Here is a 24,481-nt window from a genome sequence, read left to right as displayed (position 1 = left end):
TTAAAATATTATTATAATTAAAAATTATAAGTAAAATATATTAAGAAACTATTCTTTTGATTATTTATTATTTATTTATTTTTTTACCACGTCTTCAAATTCGATAGAAAAGACTGGAACCATGAAAGGTGGACTTTGTTTCTAGGGATTTGTAAAATACTGACGGACGACATCTGCACTGCTGGATTTTCTTCAAACGTGTGATTTTTATTTTTTAAAACAATAGCGCTATTTTTATGTTATTTATCATCAGTGTCCGAATTGACGAATTATTTTATTTGTTTTATTTGTTAAAACTATTTTATAATTTCCTCTCATGAGGAAATTTGTCACGTGGTTTGTGTTTAGCCTTCAACCAAAATAATGAGAAAGCAGCATTTTCTAGAATATTTGGTATGAATGTGTAAAAATAAATAAATAAAAGCTCCAAAATGGATAATAAGTGGAAATAATTTGGACTTGAGCTGTGACATTACTTTAATCTAAAGTAAATGTTTAAAATGGAGCCAGAGACTAAAAAGAGAAGAGGCATGGAGTATGATCCAGACTCTTGGCATGTCCTTCCTGTCCTGTCAGATGAAATGTCTGAGGATGTTAAATTACTGGATGCTTACGCCGCCCCGATCACTGATAAACGCCAAACCTCGCGTCTGGTGAAAGACCTGTCTGTGGTCCACCCTTTAGCAGATCTCCAGCATATTAAAAGAGTGAGAGCTTGCAAGGACAAAAGCAGTCCTCATCCGTTAGAAGTGATCGTGTGTCTCGTTAGTGATGTCTCCATCACCACCTTCACGACTCAGCCTCAGTGTCCAGCCCTGACGGATCTCCTGAGCTCGAAAGACTTCAACTTCGAGGGCTTGGGAGAACCATTCCTGGTCCGAATCCCGGCCCGAGCTCCTTTAACCAGGCCGCAGTTTGAGCGAGCGAGCCGTCACTGGCCCACGTCCTTCCACGAGGACAAACAAGTCACGCTCGGTTTGAAGGGACAGCTCTTCACGTCCAGCCAGAAAGCGAAAATCCAGGAATACATGACGATTGCCGTGGAGGCTGCGAGATCCGGATGCGAGGAAGGAATGGACGCAGTGGGCGCTGTGATCGTCGACCCGAAATCAGGACAGGTTATGGCTGTAGGTCACGACCTGACCCGAGATCATCCTCTTCACCATGCTGTGATGGTGTGTATCGACCTCGTGGCCTGGGGACAAGGAGGAGGTGTGTATCGATACGAGAAACACCCAGCGTGCAGATACGCCGCCTCGGACCCACAGCTCTCCGCAGGTCAGTGTGAAGCCTCGGCGTCTGAGGACGGCGTCCAGCCGTACATCTGCACCGGCTACGAGCTGTACGTCACCAGAGAGCCGTGTGTGATGTGCACCATGGCTCTCGTCCACTCCAGGATCAGCCGAGTCTTCTACGGAGCGGCTTCTCCAGACGGCGCTTTGGGCACCAAGTACAAAATTCACTGCCAGAAAGAGCTGAATCACCATTTTGACGTTTATAAAGGAGTCATGCGACAGGCCTGCGAGGAACTGACTCCGTTAAAGTGACTCACTTCTTAATGCTGGTTTTAATGTGTGGATTTTCCTAGTGAGCCTTTTCTTAATTTTATTTTAAATTTTATTTGGTTGTTAATTAAAGATATTTTCATATGATTTTGGCAAGGCGTGCTTCTTTAACACACATTTAATCCGTACATTCAGGGGTTAAAAAGAGGCGTTTTTCATTAAATAAATATATTAGTTTAACAAATATATAAATAATTAAGTTTTATCTTCACAAAATGTAAAAAAAATATATATATATATATATATATATATATATATATATATATATATATATATAATTTATTAGTGTTCATGTAAATACGTTCTGCACCTAGCATAATTTTTTATTTTCTTTAAATATTTTTCAGGTTGAATCTCTCAGATATTGTATCATTTATTTTTGTAAAACTCATAATCCTGATTCCTGCTGAACAGTTTGTTGACCTGTTCCTCAACGAGCCGAGGGCCTTAAAACAGATACTGACCCTAAGAGAAAGAGAAAGACAGAAAGGTAGAAAGAAGAAATAATTCAATAAAGTGAGGGAAACTGAGAAAAGATAAAGTAAGACGTGAAATAGTGGGAGAAAAAAAGAAGAGAAAGAGAATACCAGACAAGCAAAAAGTAAGAAAGACAGACAGATGAAGAAAGAAGAGAAATAGTTAAAGAGTGAAAAGAGAGGAAGAATATCCAAACAGCAAAAAAGAGTGACAGACAGCAAGAAACAGAAAAGACGGGTAAAGAAAGAGAAATAAGTTAAAAAAAAAAAAAAAAAAGAGGGAATAAGAAAGAAAGATAAGTAAAGACAGGAAATTGCAAAAAAAAAACCAGACAAAAAATCAGACAGACAGAAAGGAAAAAGAGAGAAGGATGACAAAAAAGTGAAAGATAAATTAACACAGGAAATATCAAAAAAAAAAAAAGGAAGAAAAGGACAATAACAGAAAAGCAAAAGGACAGACAGTGACAGAAAGACAAAGAGAAATGGGGAAGGAGAAGAAAGATAAAGACAGGGAATACTAAAAATGTAAAAGGAGAGAAAGAGAATACTAGGAAAGTAAAAATAGATAAATAAAGGTTGGGAGGAAGAGAAAGAGGAAAAGGGGGAGAAGAGAAAGAGGGTAAAAGGAATAATCACTTTAAAAAACTGTGGGAGGGATAAAGAAAGAAAGGAAAAAAGACCAGCGAATGACGGAAAGAGAGAGCGAGAGATAGTCTACAGTGTACACTTATGCTGTGGGTGTGTGCATGTGTGTGTGTGTGTGTGTGTGTGTGTGTGTGTGTGAGTTTGAAGCGGAGCTGCTGATTGGTCAGCTATAAAACCCACTGTGACATCACAAGAAAACAGTTTTAATGATGTGTTAATTTTTATAGATGTTAAAAGTATTTATATGGAAAAAGGATAAAACCGTGAATCAGCCAATCAGCAGCGAGAAACAAAGTTCATGATTGTTCTAACAATATCCACGCTTCTGTAGTGTACAGTGACATCATAACGAATTCTGGATCCTGATTGGCTGGAAGGTGTTGATTAATTCTCTATAACAGCAGCTCTGACAGTAGCGCAGGTTTATATTAATGCGCTCGTTTTAATAGGTTATCGTTTCTATAGCAACAGCTCATTCACAGCGACTTGTGCGGAGGGAAGGAGTCTCCAGTGTCAGAGGTAAAGCTGTAACTTTCCCAGCAGGATTAGGGATGGGTGACATAAATACTACATAAATATCATATCACGATATTTCAAGACAAGATACACGATACGCATCACGATACACAGCCGAGGCTTCGGAACAAACTGCCAGCGAGACACTGGTGCTGCATTTCAGAATGAACCTTTAAAAAGTTAACGACACTTTTATTTATACTCATGAGGAGGAAACGTCTGTAAAAATATCTAACAAATACTTAATATATATTTTTACACAAGTGGAAATATTTAGTGTAACAAAGAGCAAATCAGCTGCTTGTTAAATTTAAAGTTAAAAAAGATCTCGCGATAAGGCAGAAAAGTGCGTCGTGACAATTTATCACGATATCAAGATCATATCGTCACATCGTCCAGCCTTCAGGACAGAGGAGTTTACTCTTTTCCTGGAGTCTTGGGAACATGACAAGCTTCCAGAGAGCGAGAGAGAGAGAGAGCGAGAGAGAGAGCGAGAGAGATTTGTAGTTTTATGTCACAGAAGTGAGAAGAGGAACTAACTTCTACGACATTAAATGTAATTAAAAACGGATAAAAACTGTGATGTGTCATTTCTCTTTAATGATGCAATATCCACGAGTAAGAGTGTGATAACGCTTTTATATAACAATTTAGCAATTAATATCGAGTAACAGACATTTCCCACATACACACATACACACACACACACACAAAGGCCAGATTCCATAGCCGGAGAGAGTGTCGCATGTTGCCATGGTAACGCAGAGGCTGACGGACACCCAAAGTGGTTATTTAATGCAGGTTTTGTGTTAAAAAGCCATCGCTGTCTCAGAAAAACATCAAGGCTTTTAGCAGAACGTGGAAAGTTTGCTTCCGAGTGGTTCAGCAGCGTCGTGTGGAGTGATGAATCACGATTTGAGTTGCATGGTGATGCTCCAGAGATGGTCAGAGTCTTCTGAAGATCTGGAGGAAGAGGTGTCGTGGTGTGAGGAGCTTTTTCAGCTGCTGCTCCTGCTGAGCTGCTTCACTGCAGAAAGTCAGTTGGGAAAGAGGAGAAGATTGCAGAAAAGCTTGCGTCCCACTGAACAGTTGCTTTCTAAAGAGGAACGTTATTTTCAGATGGTAATTTTCAGTTACTTTTTCTCCTTTCCACACTACAAACACCACCGAAACGTGGCTCGAGAGCAAGCAGGCTCATGCTTGGGCCTGCTCAGAGTCCAGATTTGAACCCTGTAGAGAATATTTACTCTCACATTAAACAAAAACTAACCAGGAAACACTTTTCTTCTCCTCATCAACTGTTCAAAGCCATCAGCACTGACTGGAACGACACTGACTCTTTACCCACAAGGCTTAAATGTTTAAAGCAATCAGAAGGAAAAGCTCTATCATACTAAGCTCCTTTATCTATGTGTTTAATTCCTGCTCATTTCCTGACTAAAGATTTGTCTTCAAGACCATTAAAAGCTTCATAATTTGCCATTTTGTTCCATTTTTTCCACCCAGGAGTGTAGTAACGGTTTCAGTCTAACAAAATAGCGCTAGAACTGTTTTTTTTTTTTTTTTGCTATGTTAAAGAATTGCTGTGGTATAAGAGGAAAGAGAAATAAAACACTTCAGTACGGTGACAGTAACTCCGCTTCGTTACAGCACTCTGTCATTGATTATTTGCCTACAACAGCACAACACGTGTCTCATTCCTTACATAATTAATGTAGACATTCATATGACACACAAAAACAAAAACTGAGTCATATACAAATAGAGAGAGACACACAGAGAGACACAGAGAGCACAAATAAGCCTTTATTACACACAGGGTTTGTTTGAGCTCCAGTAATACCATGAATAAACAGAGATGCTGACAAAAAAAGCTGCTCTGCTCATTAAGAGATTCACAGTTACGTCCTAAATAAACGAGCACACTGACTGGAATGAGTAGATAAACATCATCAGACTCGGGTCAGTAAACACTAAAACCTTGTTAATGCATGTTTTTTTTTCTTCTTGCATAAACCTGACATAGGATCTATCAAAATACTTCATCTAACAAACCTATTTTTTTTTTCGAAAAAGAAAAATCATGCAAGTCTTTATTTATTTATTTAGTTTTCGTAAAGACTGAGACACTGAAGACTACAGGGTCCGACTCTTATAAAGAATCGTTTTTTTTTTGTTGTTGGTGTTTTTTTCTTTCTTTTTTTTTTTAAAACCTTTAGAAATGTCACACAAGAGCCTCAAATTAGTGCGCACCTACAAACAAAACCCAAAGGAAGAAAGACCAAACCAAACCAAAAAACAAAACAAAACAAAACAAAAAAAAAAAAAAAACACAACACTACCTCAACTGTGAAACCCGGGCCAGCCCAGATCCATGAGGGAGCCAAAAGAAAGAAAATTAAATATTTACTTCTTTAAGTTAATGTTTGAGGCGTCGTCACGTACTGTATGCCCCGGAATAACTCGAGGTGCATCTAGGCAAAGACAGACACTAAATTACACTCTGTACAAAACTGCAAAGTGCGTCCGTCGTCATGACGGGTGACGCAGGAGCACGTCGAGAGAGGGAGCGAGAGCGAGACAGAGAGAGAGAGAGAGAGAGAGAGAGAGAGAGAGAGAGAGAGAGAGAGAGAGAGCGTCGTTCTCCTCGGCGTCGTTCCCTCTGAGCGATTAATACTTGTTGATTCCGAAGAGTCGCACTCCGTGGAGCTGTGGCAGTTTGGGGATCAGGACGCTCAGCAGGGACGCGGTGTTTATCACAAAATGAGCCGTGTCGTATTTCGTGTAGAAGCTCGTCAGGAAATATCTGAGGGAAATACAACAGTAGAGATTGTTAGCGTGACACTCTGTGTGTGTGTGTGTGTGTGTGTGTGTAGGATGTTGGGGTCTGTTACACTGGAAACCCTAACAAGCTGACTGTACTCTGTTGATAACTGAATTAACTCTTTCCCTCAATTTAATTAAGTAATGGGGTTTATATAATGTATATATCCTACATCTTAGATTTACCTTTAAATAAAGAAGTGTTCTGAAAAGCTAACTGAAAGCTACAGTCTTACTGAGTGCCTTTTTTCCCCCCAACGTCAGACATTTAAGCTTGATGTGGGAAGTAGGAATTTGGAAAATGTAGAATTTATAGTTTTCCTGAATGCAGCATGTATTCACACACAGAAAGGCACTGAATCATGTCCAAACTGAATTTTTACACTGAATGTTCCTCTCCATCTGGCTGATTTTAAAGGTGTTGTCCTGCATGTCCTATAATCCTCAAGTGTATCAACAGCTAAAAAAAACAGTGGACAAAGTAAGTGGTTTTGACTAAAGATTTGATTTTAGTGGCCAGAAATTTGGTGAAGTCACAGAATATTTCTTCTATTATCCCCAGTAGTGCTTTATTCCATTAAACCTTAACAAACTTTTGGGATTAGTGACTGTTAGCATATGTTGGTATTTTAGAAATGCAGTGACATATTGCTGCTTCCGAAGCCAGTTTCTCTACAGGAACCTTCACAGGTATCAACACTCGGCCTTCTAAACCGCGGACTGTTAACACAGCAAGGCAGATCTATACAGAATCAAGTTACCTTCTATTTTCAACACAAGTGCATGCTACACTGAAAACCCTAACAAGTTGACTGTGCTCAATCGATTGAGTAAACTCTTTACCTTAATTTAATTAAGTAATTGGATCTCACAAAACTTGTACATTTAAGTTCACTTAACTTGATCCTCATGTAGACTCGACTTAAATTGTTAACTTCTCTTAACCTGGTGTTCATGTAGAGTATTTTATCGTTTACTGAGCGTGATTGGAATCTGGGCCACGGTGGTGAGAGCACCGCACGCTAGCCGACAGTCTGCCAGGGAACTAGTGTACTGCAATAATCAAGTTCACTTCAAGTGTGTTCATTTCAAGCGTACTTAAATACAGGGTGTCCGAAAAGTTTCCATAAATAGGGGAAATTAACACTAGAAGTTTTGTGACTGTAACAAAGTTCATTTTTTTCCTTATAATCATTCGAAGAGTTTTCAGTCTTTTCTATAATTCCCTGGAACATGCAGAAGTGAACGCACACCAACATCTGAAATTCAACTGTACTTCCTGTCGACCATCTTGGATTTTGTTTAAAATTTGTTTGTTTTTTCGCTACTCGTCCTATAAATTTTCTCCAGTCACCACCAAATTTAGCTTACGTCATCTTCAGAGTAAGCCTCACAAAAATTATTGAAAGAATTTTGAATATGGGGAAACAGTGTACTGCACTAAAGAAGTTTGTGTTCAATTTAAGCGGACTTAAATACAGGGCGTCCCAAAAGTCTGCATAAATAGGGGAAATTAACATTTTTTAGCAAAACTTTAGTTACAAAACATCCTCTACATGACTCCCATTTCTTTGTAAACACACACGGAGTCGACGAGACGAAGAGGATCGCCTTTTGGAATCATCTACCAATCAGTGCATTAGTGCTCTTGTTGAACTCCTCGCATGGCCAATCACATCAAAGAAAGACCAGAGTGAGCTATTTTAATGAATCATGATTTTGAGTTCGTAACACCTGAAATCTCAGGTTGATGTATTTCGTAGATGAATAAGTTAAACGAACTTAGATTTTTGCTTTATGAGCACAAAACGCAACATTTTAAGTAATGTTTGGTCATGATTACTTGATTGCTTAGTATAGAGTAAAGACAACATTAGGGTTTACAGCGTACAGTTTCATGGGATAATAACTACTGATATTTTCAGACTAGATTATCAAATGAAAGGAAATATTTATGATGAAAGTCTCTCTGGGATTAGATTTCTGGACATAGATGTGGTTTGTTTGGAGGAGATATTAATTGTGTGCCGTCACCTTCACTACACCGCAGTTCCCTCAAAACTATGGTACCGTATCGTACAACACAAGTGATTAACCAGCTTCTTAAAACTTATTGACGTTTGGAGATTCCAAAATCCCGGCCAAAGAGGCTACTCTTTTTATTCACCAGTTCATAAGACTTATTCACAAATAGATTATCAGTGAATTACTTCCATTAGTCAGTAAATATGAATATCATGCAATAGTAATATAATAGATCATGCACCGTTATTAATTACCCTAAATATGCCAACTATGTATAATGACTATCGACCATGGCGATTTAATACACTGCTTCTCTCAGACGCTGAGTTTGTTAAATTCATATCATTAGAAATAAGTGAATATTTAACACACAATCAGACTCCAGGAGCATCTTCTTGTTTAATCTGGGAATCTTTAAAAGCTTATCTTCGGGGCCAAATTATATCATATAGTGTCAGAGCAAGGAAAAAGCGACTGGAGCGGCTCAAAAATAGATGTGGTTTGTTTGTTTGCTTTTTTAATTTAAGTACGACTGTCTGTAGTAATTACGATCGATTCACAAAGGATTGCGCTTGATTAGTAGGTCATGTGACCATAACATCTGTAAACTGTACTTAGTCTGGGGAAAAAATTGCTGACACAACAGATTTGGACTAAAACCCCAGAGATAGTAATAGACTCTAGTAATAATTGCATTACCCGACGTTATTCCAACGTGTAAAACTAATCCCAGATTTGATATTTTAAAATCTGACTTATTGAGGCATTGGGTCTTGTCTAATGAGCCGGATACGAACGGATTTCTGCTTAAATCATTGTACGAGCTTTTACACAAGAAATTTGTTATTCATGAAAATCCTGTAAATTCAGAAAAACGTTCGTATCCTACTCGCGCTCCTGAGTGTGTGTACATTTACGCATAAGAACACTAACTCACGTAAACCTCGACCTGATCGACTTCAGATCGTATCATTAGCATGGATTACTGCACGTTTATATCTGGAATATACTGTGGAGGTTAAACTGTTTATCTTTATTACGGTTACAGCGTTTAGCAGACGCCCTTATCCAGAGCGACTGATAGAAGAGCTTAAGAGTCTCTAAAAACGCTTCCTCACGCTAATTCACTCGCTCAGGGACTAAGAGCTCCATCCAGAACATTTAGTCAAAACCAGTCACTTTATTTTATTGGCTTTAATTAAAGATTATAAAAAATATAAAGACAGTGAGCCGACACACTCATAAATTCAGACAAATAAAACGAATCATTCAATTATTACAAATTGGCACCTTATAAACGGAAAACAGGTCGGTCTGTCTGCGCAAAACGCCTCAGCTGACGGAGGATAAGCGCTTATTATTATTGTTATTATTATTATTATATTATTAAATATTTATACTGGCACAGAAGTGAGTCAAAATAACTTCCACTTCTGTTTTTCAGTCTTTACCCTGATCGCTCATTTCGTGCTTCCAGCTGTCTGTGTGCTTTACCTTTTATGGAGTTTTGTGGGCGTCACTATATGCAAATGAGCCGTTTCAGGAACACACTTTACACTTTTACGCCGATCAACATACGCACACGAGGACGAAGAAAATCAGCTTTCTGAAACTTTCATAAATCTGGAATAACGTTTTTGATCGGTTTGGCTTGCGCAAACAATTACACAGAGCTTTACTAAAAGCTTGATAAATGAGGCCCAGTGTTTTAAAAAGCCCACGCAAAACATAAAACCTGACGTTCACAGAGACTCCACCTCCTGCTACGGCTATGTTTATGTCCGATTTCTTTCTATTATGCGCAAGAATGATTTTGTGTAGCAGTAAAAAGTACAATCCTCCCACCAGACCTTTAACAAAGATATTTTTGAGAATGATATTTCTGTAGAATCTCTTGCATTGTCAGTGTTTATCACTTATAAGATGAAAAAGCATAGCTGCATTTTAAACTGTATTTTGAAAAAGACAACAGTAATGTAAGGGTCCATAACAATCTGAGTAAAATGTAAAGGCAAATCATTCATCGCGCACACACACACACACACACACACACACACAAATACATACAAAATGATGGGTGAAATTGTGAAGAACTTTCTGGATGATGTGAACTGCACGCCGTAGTCCAGCTGTTCCCAGTGTGTGAGGAGCCTGGCTTTGCCCTGGTCTGGAGTCTCGAACGGCGTCCCTTTTACCGCGTGCATGAACACGTACATTCCCTAGAAGAGATCGTAAACACAATATATCAGAGATAACACACTGATAAGGTGAGCAGATCAGCGGCACTGCTTTCGCAGATGCAAGATGAACAACATCCAACAAAACAAGGACAAAAATAAATACTTTTTAGAATCAGAAAGCGCTTTTGGAGCCGTTTACACGACAACGTTTTCAGCCATAGAATGGGAAACTTTTTATGCGTTTTGTTTGTTCGTTTACACGACAACAGCGTTTTGGGGACTGAAAACGCATATTTTTGAAAATGGGTTTCAAAGTGCAAGTTTTTGAAAACGCCGCCGTTATCGTCACCATGTAAACACCCGATACGGGAATCTTTGAAAACGTGACGTGACGTGACGGTGGTCAGTGCTCTAAGGCGCCAGCGGGAAGGCAACAGGTGCGAGGTGTCTGAAATGATTTTACCTTTTAGGGCTAATTCACACCTGTTAGTCTGTTCGCTAAGTCAGAATCATGGCGCAAGTCATCATTTTGGTTTGTCTCCTATTCGGTTTGTTTTCACACACATTTAAACCAACTACAAAGCATAAAATCTGTCTCATCTGAGGGGTGTGTAGGGCTGAAAACATCCTCAATAAACTTTATTTAAAAAAAAAAAATCACAAAAAATAAAATCAACTGAGCTCAAGAAAACACGGAGCTGACACTAAATAAATGACTTGGTATAAATAAAATAAATAATGTATGCATAAATATTTAGTGTAAAAGCATTTTGTGCTTCCCATTCAGCATTTAATTTCTCTTTTTTTCAAAATATCTAGAACATGTGGCATTTCTGAAGCACTACAGCTCTGTCCTTTGGGTCGCTCAGATGCTCTCGGACCAGGATTAAATCATTACGCGTCATAAATCTGCATAAATCGGCCCATAAAAGTGAAATAGGGGTGAAAATCAATGTAGTTTGCAAAAGTATTCACAAATATAAAGATGTGATTGCACAAGTATTCACTCCTGTTGTTGTTGTTGCTCTGGTTGTCATCAGAAGTGATGTAATTGACTGAATGGGGTCTGTGCAATTAAAGTGTCACATGATCTCAAATACAAATAAATTCAACTGTTTCTAAAAGAACTCAGAGTTTGTTAGAGAACATGTGTAAACAAACAGCATCATGAAGAACAACGAGTGAGCAAAAACAAGTCTAGGACAAAGGTTTGGTTGGTTTGGTTATAAAAATGATCCGAAATGTTGAACATCTTATGAAACGCCATTAAATCCGTTATTTAAAAAATGAAAAGCGTACAGCACAGCCGCGATTCTGCCTACAGCAGTCCGTCCACCACACCACCATCAGAGAAGAGGTCAAGAGTAACTCTGAAGGAGCTGGAGAGATCCACAAGAAGCAGCTGTTCACAGAACAACCAGAACCTGGACGCTCCAAAACGCTGGGCTTCATGCAACAGTGTTGAGTCGTATATGAAACCTTTTGCCAAAAGACATCCTGGAGACTCGGACAACAACATGTAGAATAAAAGGTTCTCTTTGAACTTGAACTTTAAGAAGTGCTAAGTTTGGTGGAAATCCAAAACCATTCGAAATCAACCTGAGAACACAATTTTCAGGGTGAAGCATGGTGGTGGTAGCGTCATATTTTTTTAACGCTTAAACTGGTCAAGGGCAAGATGGATGGAGCCAAAATACAGGACAATCATAGATCAGCAACTAACATGACTGAAAGAATATAAGCGAGTCAGTTTGAAGTGCTTTTGTTCTGTAGTTGCGATTCACGTTAACACTTTTGATTAGCGCCAAACAACTCTGAACGATTTTTAACTTGACGCAGGGAGAATAAACGCTTCCTTCTGTCCATTCACCTTTAAACATCCAGTTTTTCTGTCAAACCATGTTGACAAGAGAATGGAAATGTAAATAAAAAAACCTGTGAAAACTCTTCACTTTCTGAGCTAATGTCTCTCGCTGGCTCTGTAGCTAGTCTCTGGCCTCCAAATAACTAATAAACGCACATAAACGCACGTGACTGGATAAATCACAACAGAACATTTACTAAATGCTGATATACATTGCTAAGACCACATCAGGACCTTGGTCTGCCAGTTATTAATGGACATGAAAAAAACATGTTTAAAAAAAAACACAAAACAATCATACAATGGATCTCGCTTGTTTTTCATGCCTCTTGGCTTAGCTCCGCCCCTTTGGCTTGAAAGAGAACTCACAAGGGGGTTACAGACTGCTTCTTTAACAAAACAGGATTATTATAGCAAGCTAAAAATGGCAGCAATCTCGACTGCCTGCGTCATGCTGACGACTTGCCTCTTTGTCCAAGCGAGAGTCGTGTGGAAATCTTGTAGGAATTTCAGGATGCACTTATTGTTTACAGAAAGAAAACGCCGCGTAATAAAGACTCTTAAATAACCATGTGTTAGAATTAAAAAAAAAAGAGGCTGCAATACATGGAGGACTTACCAAGTTGTGAATAACATTTGTGAGAGTCCACACGACCGGAACGCTGAAGAAAGGAATGCTTAAGAGCACGATGTGAAGCATTCCCACGCCGAGCGCGTACGTCAGCCAGATCCCCCGACTGTTCATCACCCGAGTGTTGGGGTTCCCCTCGCTGTGGGCTACGCCAACATTCATCCTGACCTCCTGAGGAACACGAGGAACATTAAAAAAAAATAATAATAACTCTCAAAACAACTCATCACTAATGTACACCACACCGCTGTAGAATTCTGGATTCTGATTGGTCAGAAAGTATTGATTAGTTTTCTATAACAGGAGCTCAGAGAGTAGCGCATTTTTATATTAACATGCTCCTTCTTACACATTATCGTTTCTATAGTAACAACTCAAAGGCATTTTGGTGGAAATGATCCTCGTAATCTAAAACAAACAGTTTTTTCCTTTAAAGAGATGTTTATGTAATATTTTTGGAAGGAGTCTCCAGTGTCAAGGAGGAGTTTACGCTTCTTTGCTGTATCTCTGTAACATGACGAGGTGAGGTTTTTTTTCCATATTAACTTCAAGAGAGAGAATAAAGAGAGGCTGGTGAGGGAACGACTGTTTACAGCTGCTATAACGTAAGCGAGAACAGGAACTAACTTGTTTTGCGGATGTTAAATGTAACTATAAACTGTTAAGTTTTGTTTTAGAATTGCATGGTCTAGGTGAGAGCTGTAGATTACTCATTTTGTTTTGTAAATTAATAAAGAGTGTTAATCATCTTGAAGCTGAAGAATATCCACATGAAGGAATATAGACTTATAAAAGAAATAAGAAACAATAAAGTGCAAAAACAGCTGTTTTGATCCTGAATTGTCAGTGTTGATCACAATAATCACGACTTTCAGCTCCAACGTAGCTACAGATGTGTACAAAGGAAAAAGCAAAAAAAATGTGAACGCACTTCCTAAAGCAGGAAGAAGAATGAAGCACTGACACATCTGCCACTCGTGAATGCCACATGACAGTCATTTAGTGACTCTATTTTAATAATTATGCGTTATATAATAGTGCAGTCATTCAGAAACAATGTCGCGAGTGACACATGACGGTCATTATGTGACATTCGCAGACCTGCTGAAGCCGAGGAGGAATGACGCGTAGTCCTGCCGAGGCGATTTAACGATGTTACATCAATATCGTGATTAATTATGTCAAGATGCAATTTTTAAAAAATATTTTATATCATGATGTGTTTTTTTTTTTAATAAACTTTACATTTTTTTTTACATTTACAAACAAAATTGAACAAAACAGAAACATCTAATGCAATGTAATATTACCTGATCTTTAATTAAAAAAAAATTCATATTCATATTCATAGAATCATATTTCATGATATATATGTATATATTTTAGCTCTGTAGATTCTTTGGTGAGCTCTTGTTCTTGCTAAAAATTCAGATTTTGGTTGCATTAAATAAAAATATCATCAGACTCAGCTGAACAGTTCTTAATTTTTATAGTTTTAATGCAGCACTTCTGTTTTGCCATCAGTTTATTATGTAAATTGTATATCGTTATACATATCGTGCATCATGACAAAACCAAACATTATATAAAACAGCATCTGGAACTAAGATACGGCTAAGATACATCATCTCTCTCAGCATGTCCGAGTACAATAAAGAAGAAATACTGAATATAAGACGTGGGTTTACTGTAGCACTGTATAATATCTGGACATGAAGATCATCAAATCCATCAACCGAATGCTACAAAATGCTACAAAAACAATTAATTATTATTTAATTGCATTACACTGACTGTTTCACAGTCTGCTGCACTACTATAACAGCTACGTCCTATAGTTTATCTGTAGGTAAATTAACCGTAATTTTAATGAATGACGCTGTCTTAACTGCAGTACAGGTCCGATTAGGCCATTTTTAAAATCAACACGTCCTATTTCACTATTTCTCAGACGAAGAGCTCGATGATCTCCATTAAAAACTTCTTCTCAGGCGATTGCTGATCCGTAGGTTTCACCAAGAGTTTCAGAGTAATATTTCATCCATTCGTCTTCCATAAGAGCTTTATCCTGGTCGGAGTCACGGTGGATCCGGAGCCTATCCCGGGAAAACACCCTGGACAGGACACCAGTCCATCACAAGGCACCATACAGACACATACACATTCTTACACAGATCTGGAGATCTGGCACCAATGTCCGTTCCGGCATGTTTTTGGGAGGTAGGAGGAAAACAGAGAGCCTGGAAAACCCAATATAATCCCGGGAGAACATGCGAAATTCCACACTGACAGGAACCCAAGCTCAGGTTTGAACCAGAGATCATGGAGCTGTGAGGCATCACCACATCACCCATGTCTTACTAGCTAAAGTGTTAGGACCGTTACTTGAAAGTTTGCGACTACAAAAAAATAATCTGCCTTTCAGAGACAGTATGTGGTGGGCGGAGCTTAATCTATATAATATGCAGGGTGTGGAGAAAGCAGAGACTCCAACTTAGAGACTCGGTCGCTAGATCTGGTGACTTTTAGACCCCTTTAGTGACTTTAATTCAAATAAGAGCCTAGTGACGCATCCAGCGACCTTCTGAGCAGGTGTAAGTGACTGTTCTGAATGTGATACGGCTCTTCAGCTCACATCACAGCTGCTAATACACTAGTGAGAGAGCAGTTTCACTCAAGGTCCACCAGAGTGTAACGCCTGGCTGTGTTGCGACCAGTCACTGATCACCACCGTTCCTGATGACCAATCACTGACCGCCATTGTTCCCGACGACCAATCACTCACCGCCATTGTTCCTAACGTCCAATCACTGATCGCCATTGTTTCTAATGACCAATCACCGACCACCACCGTTCCTAATGACCAATCACGGACCACCATTGTTCCTAATGACCAATCATTGACCACCATTGTTCCCGACGACCGATCACTGACCGCCATTGTTCCTAACATCCAATTACTGACTGCCATTGTTCGTAACATCCAATCACTGTCCACCATGGTTCTCAAAGACCAATCAGTGACCACCATTGTTCCTAACAACCAATCACTGACCACCACTGTTCCTAACGACCAATCACTGACCACCATGGTTCTCAAAGACCAATCACTGACCACCATTGTTCCTAACAACCAATCACTGACCACCATTGTTCCTAACAACCAATCACTGACCACCATTGTTCCTAACAACCAATCACTGACCACCACTGTTCCTAACAACCAATCACTGACCACCATGGTTCTCAAAGACCAATCACTGACCACTTTATCCCTTTCCCATCCGTATTGATGACATTGTAAATAACATGTTCCACATTCTCCCTCTTCCTACAGTGTCCATCTTGGTGCTGACTTTGTGATGTTGGTCTACTGATCGGAAGGTTATGAGTTCAAATCCCAGCACTGCTACTGCTGGGCCCTTGAGCAAGGCCCTTAATCCTCAACTGCTCAGCTGCGTAAATGAGATAAACGGTGCGTCTCAATCAGTTGAGTAATCAGGGCACTGATCAGTGAGTCGGCCATTTTAAGGGCTGTCTCGATCACAAAATCTGTAAAGCATCGATGCTCACTATGTTCCCTTACTGGAAACGATGTCATATTTTCTGAAGCTTCTCAACTCGGGAAAAAAATGGCGGATGAACTCTCAGCTCACTTCGGCTACAAATATAGTAGCTTGTTATCGTTGTTGCAGCTCTCAAATTATTACTTACATTACCGATTTTTAACTTTGACTTTCTATATATATGGTTTGTTTGCGAGTCTAACGACTTTTAAGTGTTTAATGATTTAAAAAATCCACTAGCTAGCCTACGATCTTGCTTGAAGTGCTACGACAGAAACGTGTGTGATTAAGCTAACAAATTTATACGACATATAACGTCAAAATATCGATCCTGACTGTTGTTCTAAATATAAATGCCCGTGGTGACGTTTTAAGTGTGCCGTAAGTCAGGGTCCTTACCAACGCCTGAACTCGTGTACACGATCTACTGATGCCACGTGCTGGAAACGTAAATGTACCTATAATTACTGATGTTCCACGTATCCAACAATGTGAGCTAGACTATTCCTCAATTTCATGAAATCAGCCCTTTAAACTTTAACCTTCCAGCAGATCAACACGCTTCTTTTTTTTTTTTCCTTCTCTGACCCACTTCGGCTCAGCTGTTTATCAGTTTTTTTAGATGCAAAGTTCACAGTGCGTCTGCTCATCGACTCTCCTCTTACACAACTCCTCACAGCTGATAAGATTACACACGCCATGTGGCACGTTACTTCCTTCTCTTCTCTCACACTAAGCAGAAAACACTCATTCAACCACTTTCTTCAGTTCACACTGAACATTACTGCTTAGTTATCTTTCTGTAGATATATAATTCAATTTTATTTTATTTTTATAGTGCTTTTAACAATGCACAAAGCAGATTTACAGAAATATACAGATTCAAAACAAATTGTAAATATGTCACTTTATCCCTAATAATAATAATAATAATAATAATAATAATAAAATAATAGGTTTATATTTTTTTTTATCTAGAGTAACCTGATAGGAAACCTATCAACTAAACACTAATCATATGATTAATAAATATAATAAATTTAATTTAATGTAATATAATGTCATGTAATCTATCCTGGCTAGTTAAATGGATAAACAGCAAACATCTAAAATGAATATAATGCTGATTCATGAGGTATAATTTGATTTTAAATCTCCTAAAAAAGGATCTTTTCACTAAAATGTCCTCAAAACATTTACTCAGACAAACAAAGCGCTCGTGCACCTAAATCTTATTAGCACCTAACGTGAAAAAAATATTAAATAATTCATTTAAAAATGCTTCATCAACCTCAAATATTTCTTTTGCATTTTTTTTTAAACCAGTGCTTTTCTTTACAGTGAATTTTTCGCATTTTTAACATAGTAATGCATGAAAACGCAGATGTTTACTAGCTAGCTTTACGCTAGCGCACTTGTTTTAGCTAGCTTGCTAGTTAGCTCAGCTAGCTAAATAGCTAAAAATATATTATTTTTTTTTTTACATGATATATAAATATTTGGGGTTGTTTTTATATATGTTTACATGTTTTAATACTAATTTTAAAAAAAAATTCCACAGCTTTTAATGCAGGGACAAAAAAAAAAACAACACCGTTAGACCGGCTGTGTTCCAATCCGCAACGCTGTAACGCACTATATTCGCTCACTATGTAGTGCGCGAGAAGTGCGGTTTAGGACACAGCCCACTAAGACTTACAAAGACTAAATCAACCCTACACCAGTTGATTTGTATTCATTTGCAAATATAAATCAATTCCAACATTCATGCGAGTGCAAAGTAATACAATTATGCAAATTATTAAATAGAAATAACCTACCTTATTCCCCCCAAAAAAATAAATTTAATAAAACCCTGATCCTGGACCCTGTTGCTCTAACACTCGTCCTCTCTCTATGCCTTGGTTCGCACTGGTAAATAGCTCAAGGCTTGGACCCGCCCCCTAAAAGTGTATCCTCCAATCACAGCTCAGAAAACTCAGCAAAGTAGGCGGGGAAATTCTCAAACATGTTCAAAATACGCTACAAAAAATAACACAATACGTATCGCAAGAATATAAATAATAAACATATCACGATTTTGGTTTTTAAGTTAAATTTGTTGCCGTAGAAACCCGACTTTACCTTGATGTCTGCGCTGTGATTGGTCTATCAACGTGTACTAAAGATGATTGACCACCGAAGCAACCAATCAGAACAAAGAATTGTCCATGATGTCAAAAAAAGGCGCTTAATTTTTGATGTTACTTCCGCATTGGCGGTTTGGCAACGTTATGATGTATAAAAAATAATCCAGGATTTCATCCGCTGGGAATTTTTGTGAGTAATTTAGTAATTTAAAAACTGTAAATATACAATAAATGAATGTGTGTATCGATTGCAAGAATAAATGTATCGCATGCTTCCATCACTGTACTGTTTAATGTGTAACCATGTAAGTGCACATCTCTGACTGTAGTCTATGTGCTGCTCTGGACAGTTTATCAGTCCTTCTTTACTCTGTCTATCAATGGAAAAAGACCACAACTGAGCACATCTGGTCCACCAGCTGGATCAGCCTGGCTGGGGTTTTTAAATTAGTGTCACTTCTGAGCTGAAACACCTTCAAAATTTCCATCTGTGTTCAAAAACTGACACTAACACAGACCTGAGGATGAAAAACAGACACTGTGCATGAAAAATAATGAGCTTTAGTCTCTGACTCAGAGGTTCCCAACCTTGGGGTCACCAGAGGTGCAAGTTGGGTCAAAGGATGGTTTCATTATTATTATTTTTAACCATATGTGTTCTATGCATATGAACTTGATTTATGGAATATTTAATAATAATAATAATAAAACCTGTCTGATTATTTTGATTAAACTTTAATTAGCCTTTATTCAGTTTGAGATGAGATGATTGGACAATTTGTATTGATTTAAAAGGCAGCAATCGAAATGAATCAATGCAACAATCATAAAAAATTATTATATAAAAAGGAGAGACAACTGGTGTGTTAAATATATATTTTTTAATGATGTGTAAATAATTGAATAGGCTAGCAAGGTGATTTTTCATAATACTTTCAAAAGTATAACATCTACGTAATAATTATTCGGAACAATTCTGAACAAAGTCGTCACATATCGATTAGCGGATGCTAAACTTTCATTAGGAGGTCGTTTGTACCAACAGCGATGACGCTGTACAGCAGCTCATCACTGGGCCGGGACACTGTTTCACACAGAGCCAGGCTTACGATAAGCTCACTGGACAAGAGTTGAACTTTACCACCATCGGCTATTCATATCCATATGCACTGCCACTTTACTTCTATTCATTTTTCTCTTTTCTTTCCTTTTCTCCTATTCACGCTATACAACACTGTATATCCCTGTTCATTTTATTGCTGTTTCCAGTGTTTGCACTGTTTACAATGTTTGCACTGCTACTTTAATTCCACTCAAGTCTGCTGCTTATATCTATAATGTTTACACCCACTGCACTACCACATCTATCTGTCTATCTATCTGTCTATCTATCTATCTATCTATCTATCTATCTGTCTATCTATCTATCTATCTATCTATCTATCTATCTATCTAAATCATATTGTATCATATCATAGCAGATTTAGTGGTATCGTCAAATATTGAATCGTTGTCATATCAATCGATGTTGTATCGTATAAGGTTTACACCCTTACTCGTACCTGGCGTTGTGTCTAACATGCTGTCATGTTAATCAAAGTGGCCTTTACGCTGGACAGTGGCAGCGCACAGAATGCAAGGAAGCACCGCCCGATACACTCCAACTGCTTTTCTGTGAAATGGTCTGCAATGCAGTGCGTGAATGCGACTAAACCGATGAAGCCAGCCATTTGCTAGCAGTTGTTTATAGGACGCAGAGCTCAGTGCTCTTGTGTGCGTCAGGTTGAAGTAGTGATCTGGGATGGATGTAACAGTGGAGATAAAATACGCACTTTCAGCTACATCTCAGACTTAGATACCAGTCCTCTCATTAGACGTGGGGAGTGTAGATGGCCTGCAGTTACACACTCGTACACACACTGATTAATAAAAACATAAAGATCCCATAAAGATAAACATAAACATAAAGATCTTTCTCTGTCTGATATATAACAATTAAATTTGATGTGCAATATGTTTTTTTTTGTTTGTTTTTTTGCATTTTTTTCCCTCCCCCATATTATTTAGTTTTTTTTTTAAATATTGATTTATTAAAATTGGTTTGAAGATCAATTTTCATTTTTAAATAAGCATTCTGTGAACTGTGTGCTATACCGTCAGGCCCACAAGTATTTGAATAGTGACACAGTTTTGGTAATTTTGCCTCAGTACGCCACCACAATGGATTTGAAATGAAGCAATCAAGATGTGATTGAAGAGAAGACTTTCAGCTTTAATTCAAGAGGATTAACAAAAATATTGCATTAACTTTTTAGGAATTACAGCCATTTTTTTACAGAATCCCTCCATTTTCACAGGCTCAAAAGTAATTGGAGAAAATAACGTAATCATAAATATTAGGATTATTTTTAATACTCGGATGCAAATCCTTTGCAGTCAATGACTGCCTGAAGTCTGGACCCCATAGACACCATCAAATGCTGTTTCCTCCCTTGAGATGCTTTGCCAGTTCTTTTTACTGCAGCCGCCTTCAGTTGCTGCTTGTTTGTGGGTTTTTCTGCCTTCAGTTTTGTCTTCAGTAAGTGAAAAGCAGCTCAATTGGGTTGAGGTCATTGGACATTTGAGAACATTTAATTTCTTTGCCTTAAGAAGCTCTTGGGTTGCTTTCGCGGTACGTTTTGGGTCATTATCCTTCTGTACTGTGAAGTGCCGTCCTATCAGTCTATCAGTTTTGTAGCATGTGACTGAATCTGAACAGAAAGTATCGCTCTATACACTCCTGGGCCAAAAAAAAAAGTGCCAGGCCCAAAATGAGAAATATAAAGCTTTTAAAGGTCTTAACAACAAATCATCGAGACTTAATCAACTCAGACAGAGGCAAAATTCCAAAAACTGTGTCACTGTCCAAATACATATGGACCTGACTGTATATAATAAAGCAGTGTGAATTTTTAAACCTTGAAAGGTTGAGAACCCTGAACCCCTCTACCCGAACCCCTCTACCCGAACCCCTCTACCCGAACCCCTCTAGCTGAACCCCTCTAGCTGAACCCCTCTACCCGAACCCCTCTACCCGAACCCCTCTACCCGAACCCCTCTAGCTGAACCCCTCTACCTGAACCCCTCTACCCGAACCCCTCTACCTGAACCCCTCTAGCCGAACCCCTCTACCCGATCCCCTCTACCCGATCCCCTCTACCCGATCCCCTCTACCCGAACCCCTCTACCTGAACCCCTCTACCTGAACCCCTCTACCTGAACCCCTCTAACCAACTGCCTGCAAGGTGACCAAGAAGATCTTATGAATTCTTCAGCTACAGAATATCTTTCGCTTCTTCACACTGTCATGCACACAGCTGTATTTGTGATGCACATGGTTGTAGTTGTGATGCACGTAGTTATGATGCACACAGTTGTAGTTATGATGCACACAGCTGTAGTCGTGATGCACACAGTTGTAGTCGTGATGCAAACAGTTATATTTGTGATGCACACAGCTGTAGTTATGATGCACACAGCTGTATTTGTGATGCACACAGCTGTATTTGTGATGCACACAGCTGTATTTATGATGCACACAGTTGTAGTCGTGATGCAAACAGTTATATTTGTGATGCACACAGCTGTAGTTATGATGCACACAGCTGTATTTGTGATGCACACAGCTGTATTTGTGATGCACACAGTTGTATATGTGATGCACACAGCTGTAGTTATGATGCACACAGCTGTAGTTATGATGCACACAGCTGTAGTCGTGATGCACACAGTTGTATTTGTGATGCACACAGTTGTAGTTATGATGCACACAGTTGTAGTTATGATGCACACAGTTGTAGTTATGATGCACACAGTTGTAGTTGTGATGCACACAGTTGTAGTCGTGATGCACACAGCTGTAGTTATGATGCACACAGCTGTAGATATGATGCACACAGCTGTATTTATGATGCACACAGTTGTAGTTATGATGCACACAGTTGTAGTTATGATGCACACAGCTGTATTTGTGATGCACATGGTTGTAGTTGTGATGCACGTAGTTATGATGCACACAGTTGTAGTTATGATGCACACAGTTGTAGTTATGATGCACACAGCTGTAGTTATGATGCACACAGCTGTAGTTGTGATGCACACAGTTGTATATGTGATGCACACAGCTGTAGTTATGATGCACACAGCTGTAGTTATGATGCACACAGTTGTATATGTGATGCACACAGCTGTAGTTGTGATGCACACAGTTGTATATGTGATGCACACAGTTGTATATGTGATGCACACAGCTGTAGTTATGATGCACACGGTTGTAGTTGTGATGCACACAGTTGTATATGTGATGCGCACAGCTGTAGTTATGATGCACACAGCTGTAGTTACGATGCACACAGCTGTAGTTATGATGCACACAGTTGTAGTTATGATGCACACAGTTGTATATGTGATGCGCACAGCTGTAGTTACGATGCACACAGCTGTAGTTACAATGCACACAGCTGTAGTTATGATGCACACAGCTGTAGTTGTGATGCACACAGCTGTAGTTATGATGCACACAGTTGTATATGTGATGCACACAGATGTAGTTATGATGCACACAGCTGTAGTTATGATGCACACAGTTGTATATGTGATGCACACAGCTGTAGTTATGATGCACACAGTTGTAGTTGTGATGCACACAGCTGTAGTTATGATGCACACAGTTGTATATGTGATGCACACAGCTGTAGTTATGATGCACACAGTTGTAGTTATGATGCACACAGCTGTAGTTATGATGCACACAGTTGTATATGTGATGCACACAGCTGTAGATATGATGCACACAGTTGTAGTTACGATGCACACAGATGTAGTTATGATGCACACAGCTGTAGTTATGATGCACACAGATGTAGTTATGATGCACACAGCTGTAGTTATGATGCACACAGTTGTATATGTGATGCACGTCTTCCTCAGTGATCGCTGATTTCCTGTAGTTACAGTGCTACTGGATGGATAAATGGAAAAGAAATATGAGATGTTCTGAATTTTGAATCCTGTTTGAATCCTTGAGGTGACATCACACTGTAGATCTTTTGTTTTTTACCTGCTCATTAATTTCAGAAAGTGCTTGATTAACCCTGTCATGTGTAGTGTCTGCACTTCGTCATTTTTTTTTTCTTTTTTAGAAACCTCTAAAAATCCCATGCAGATTTAAACAACATCTAAAGAATCACGGAACAATTTATTCATGAAAGGGTTAAAGAGCAGCAGATTTAAATAAGTAGTTTTGGATCCATTGGATCATTTTTCTCTCTTCCTCTACAGCTGAATAAGGCATGAAGGCTCTTCCACCAGACACCGTGCGACTGCTGTCCAGCTCGCAGGTGATCGCGTCTGTCGTTAACGTCGTTAAGGAGCTGATCGAGAACTCGCTTGATGCTGGATCCTCAAACCTAGAAATCAAATTGGTAAATTCATGAACATGTGTAAACCCTTAAAGCAAAAACCAAATGATGGTGTTGTAGATTGTTATTATCACTATTCATATTTGTATCTGTATCACTGTCTTTGTGTTTCTTTTTGCCTTCTTTTTATTGCCTTCCTTCACTTTTTCCTTTTTTTGTAGTCTTGTTTACATCCGCTGCACCTCTTAGAGTTGATTTTCAAGTTCTTTATTAGTTTTTTTTATTCTTCCTCTTTACAGGACCTTACTTTTTGAAGAATCTAATAACACTAACAAAGTTTTATTGATCCTCTGAAGAGGATTCCTGGGATATTAAACTATAATTTTAGAAACTTTTTCAGTATTCTGAGATATTAAATTATAGTTTTAGAAACCCTTTAATTATTTCAAGATACTAAGTAATAATTTTAGAAAGAATTTAATTTTTTTGAGATACTAAAGCGGTTTTTAGAAAGTCAGTCTTTTAGATGCTTGGTAATAATTTCAAGAAACGTGCTCATTATTATGATCTAGTAAAATGCCTTATTCTTTCTTTAAGTGGTGAAAACAGCCTTAAAAAAGAACTGCAGCAGGTCAGTCAGTAATAAGGTCGTGTTTTAA

At 38.6% G+C, this 24,481-nt stretch overlaps 3 protein-coding genes across 3 annotated transcripts in view; 2 read left to right on the top strand and 1 right to left on the bottom strand.

Moving 5' to 3' along the window:
* adat3 (adenosine deaminase tRNA specific 3) lies at positions 1-1,652 on the top strand. Its single transcript, XM_026912479.3, has one exon. The coding sequence runs from the start codon at positions 492-494 to the stop codon at positions 1,545-1,547; it is 1,056 nt and encodes a 351-aa protein (XP_026768280.3). The 5' UTR covers positions 1-491; the 3' UTR covers positions 1,548-1,652.
* A 3,337-nt stretch (positions 1,653-4,989) lies between these two features.
* Positions 4,990-18,231, bottom strand: ormdl1 (ORMDL sphingolipid biosynthesis regulator 1). The gene is made up of 4 exons (XM_026912480.3): positions 18,115-18,231; positions 12,717-12,899; positions 10,121-10,272; positions 4,990-6,011 (listed from the first exon to the last, which is right to left on the bottom strand). The coding sequence occupies exons 2-4, from the start codon at positions 12,888-12,890 to the stop codon at positions 5,876-5,878; spliced, it is 462 nt and encodes a 153-aa protein (XP_026768281.1). The 5' UTR covers positions 12,891-12,899; positions 18,115-18,231; the 3' UTR covers positions 4,990-5,875.
* Positions 18,232-18,495: 264 nt separating this feature from the next.
* Positions 18,496-24,481, top strand: part of pms1 (PMS1 homolog 1, mismatch repair system component) — a 37,944-nt gene continuing 31,958 nt past the window's right edge. The window contains exons 1-2 of the mRNA XM_026946990.3: positions 18,496-18,613; positions 23,743-23,885. Of these exons, the coding sequence (XP_026802791.3) occupies positions 23,754-23,885 (132 nt within the window). The 5' untranslated portion in view covers positions 18,496-18,613; positions 23,743-23,753. The remainder of the gene's footprint in view (positions 18,614-23,742; positions 23,886-24,481) is intronic.

The sequence above is a fragment of the Pangasianodon hypophthalmus genome, chromosome 5, assembly GCF_027358585.1.
Source record: "Pangasianodon hypophthalmus isolate fPanHyp1 chromosome 5, fPanHyp1.pri, whole genome shotgun sequence".
In the NCBI taxonomy this organism is placed as follows: Eukaryota; Metazoa; Chordata; class Actinopteri; order Siluriformes; family Pangasiidae; genus Pangasianodon; species Pangasianodon hypophthalmus.
This window is presented reverse-complemented; position numbering and strand designations above follow the sequence as displayed.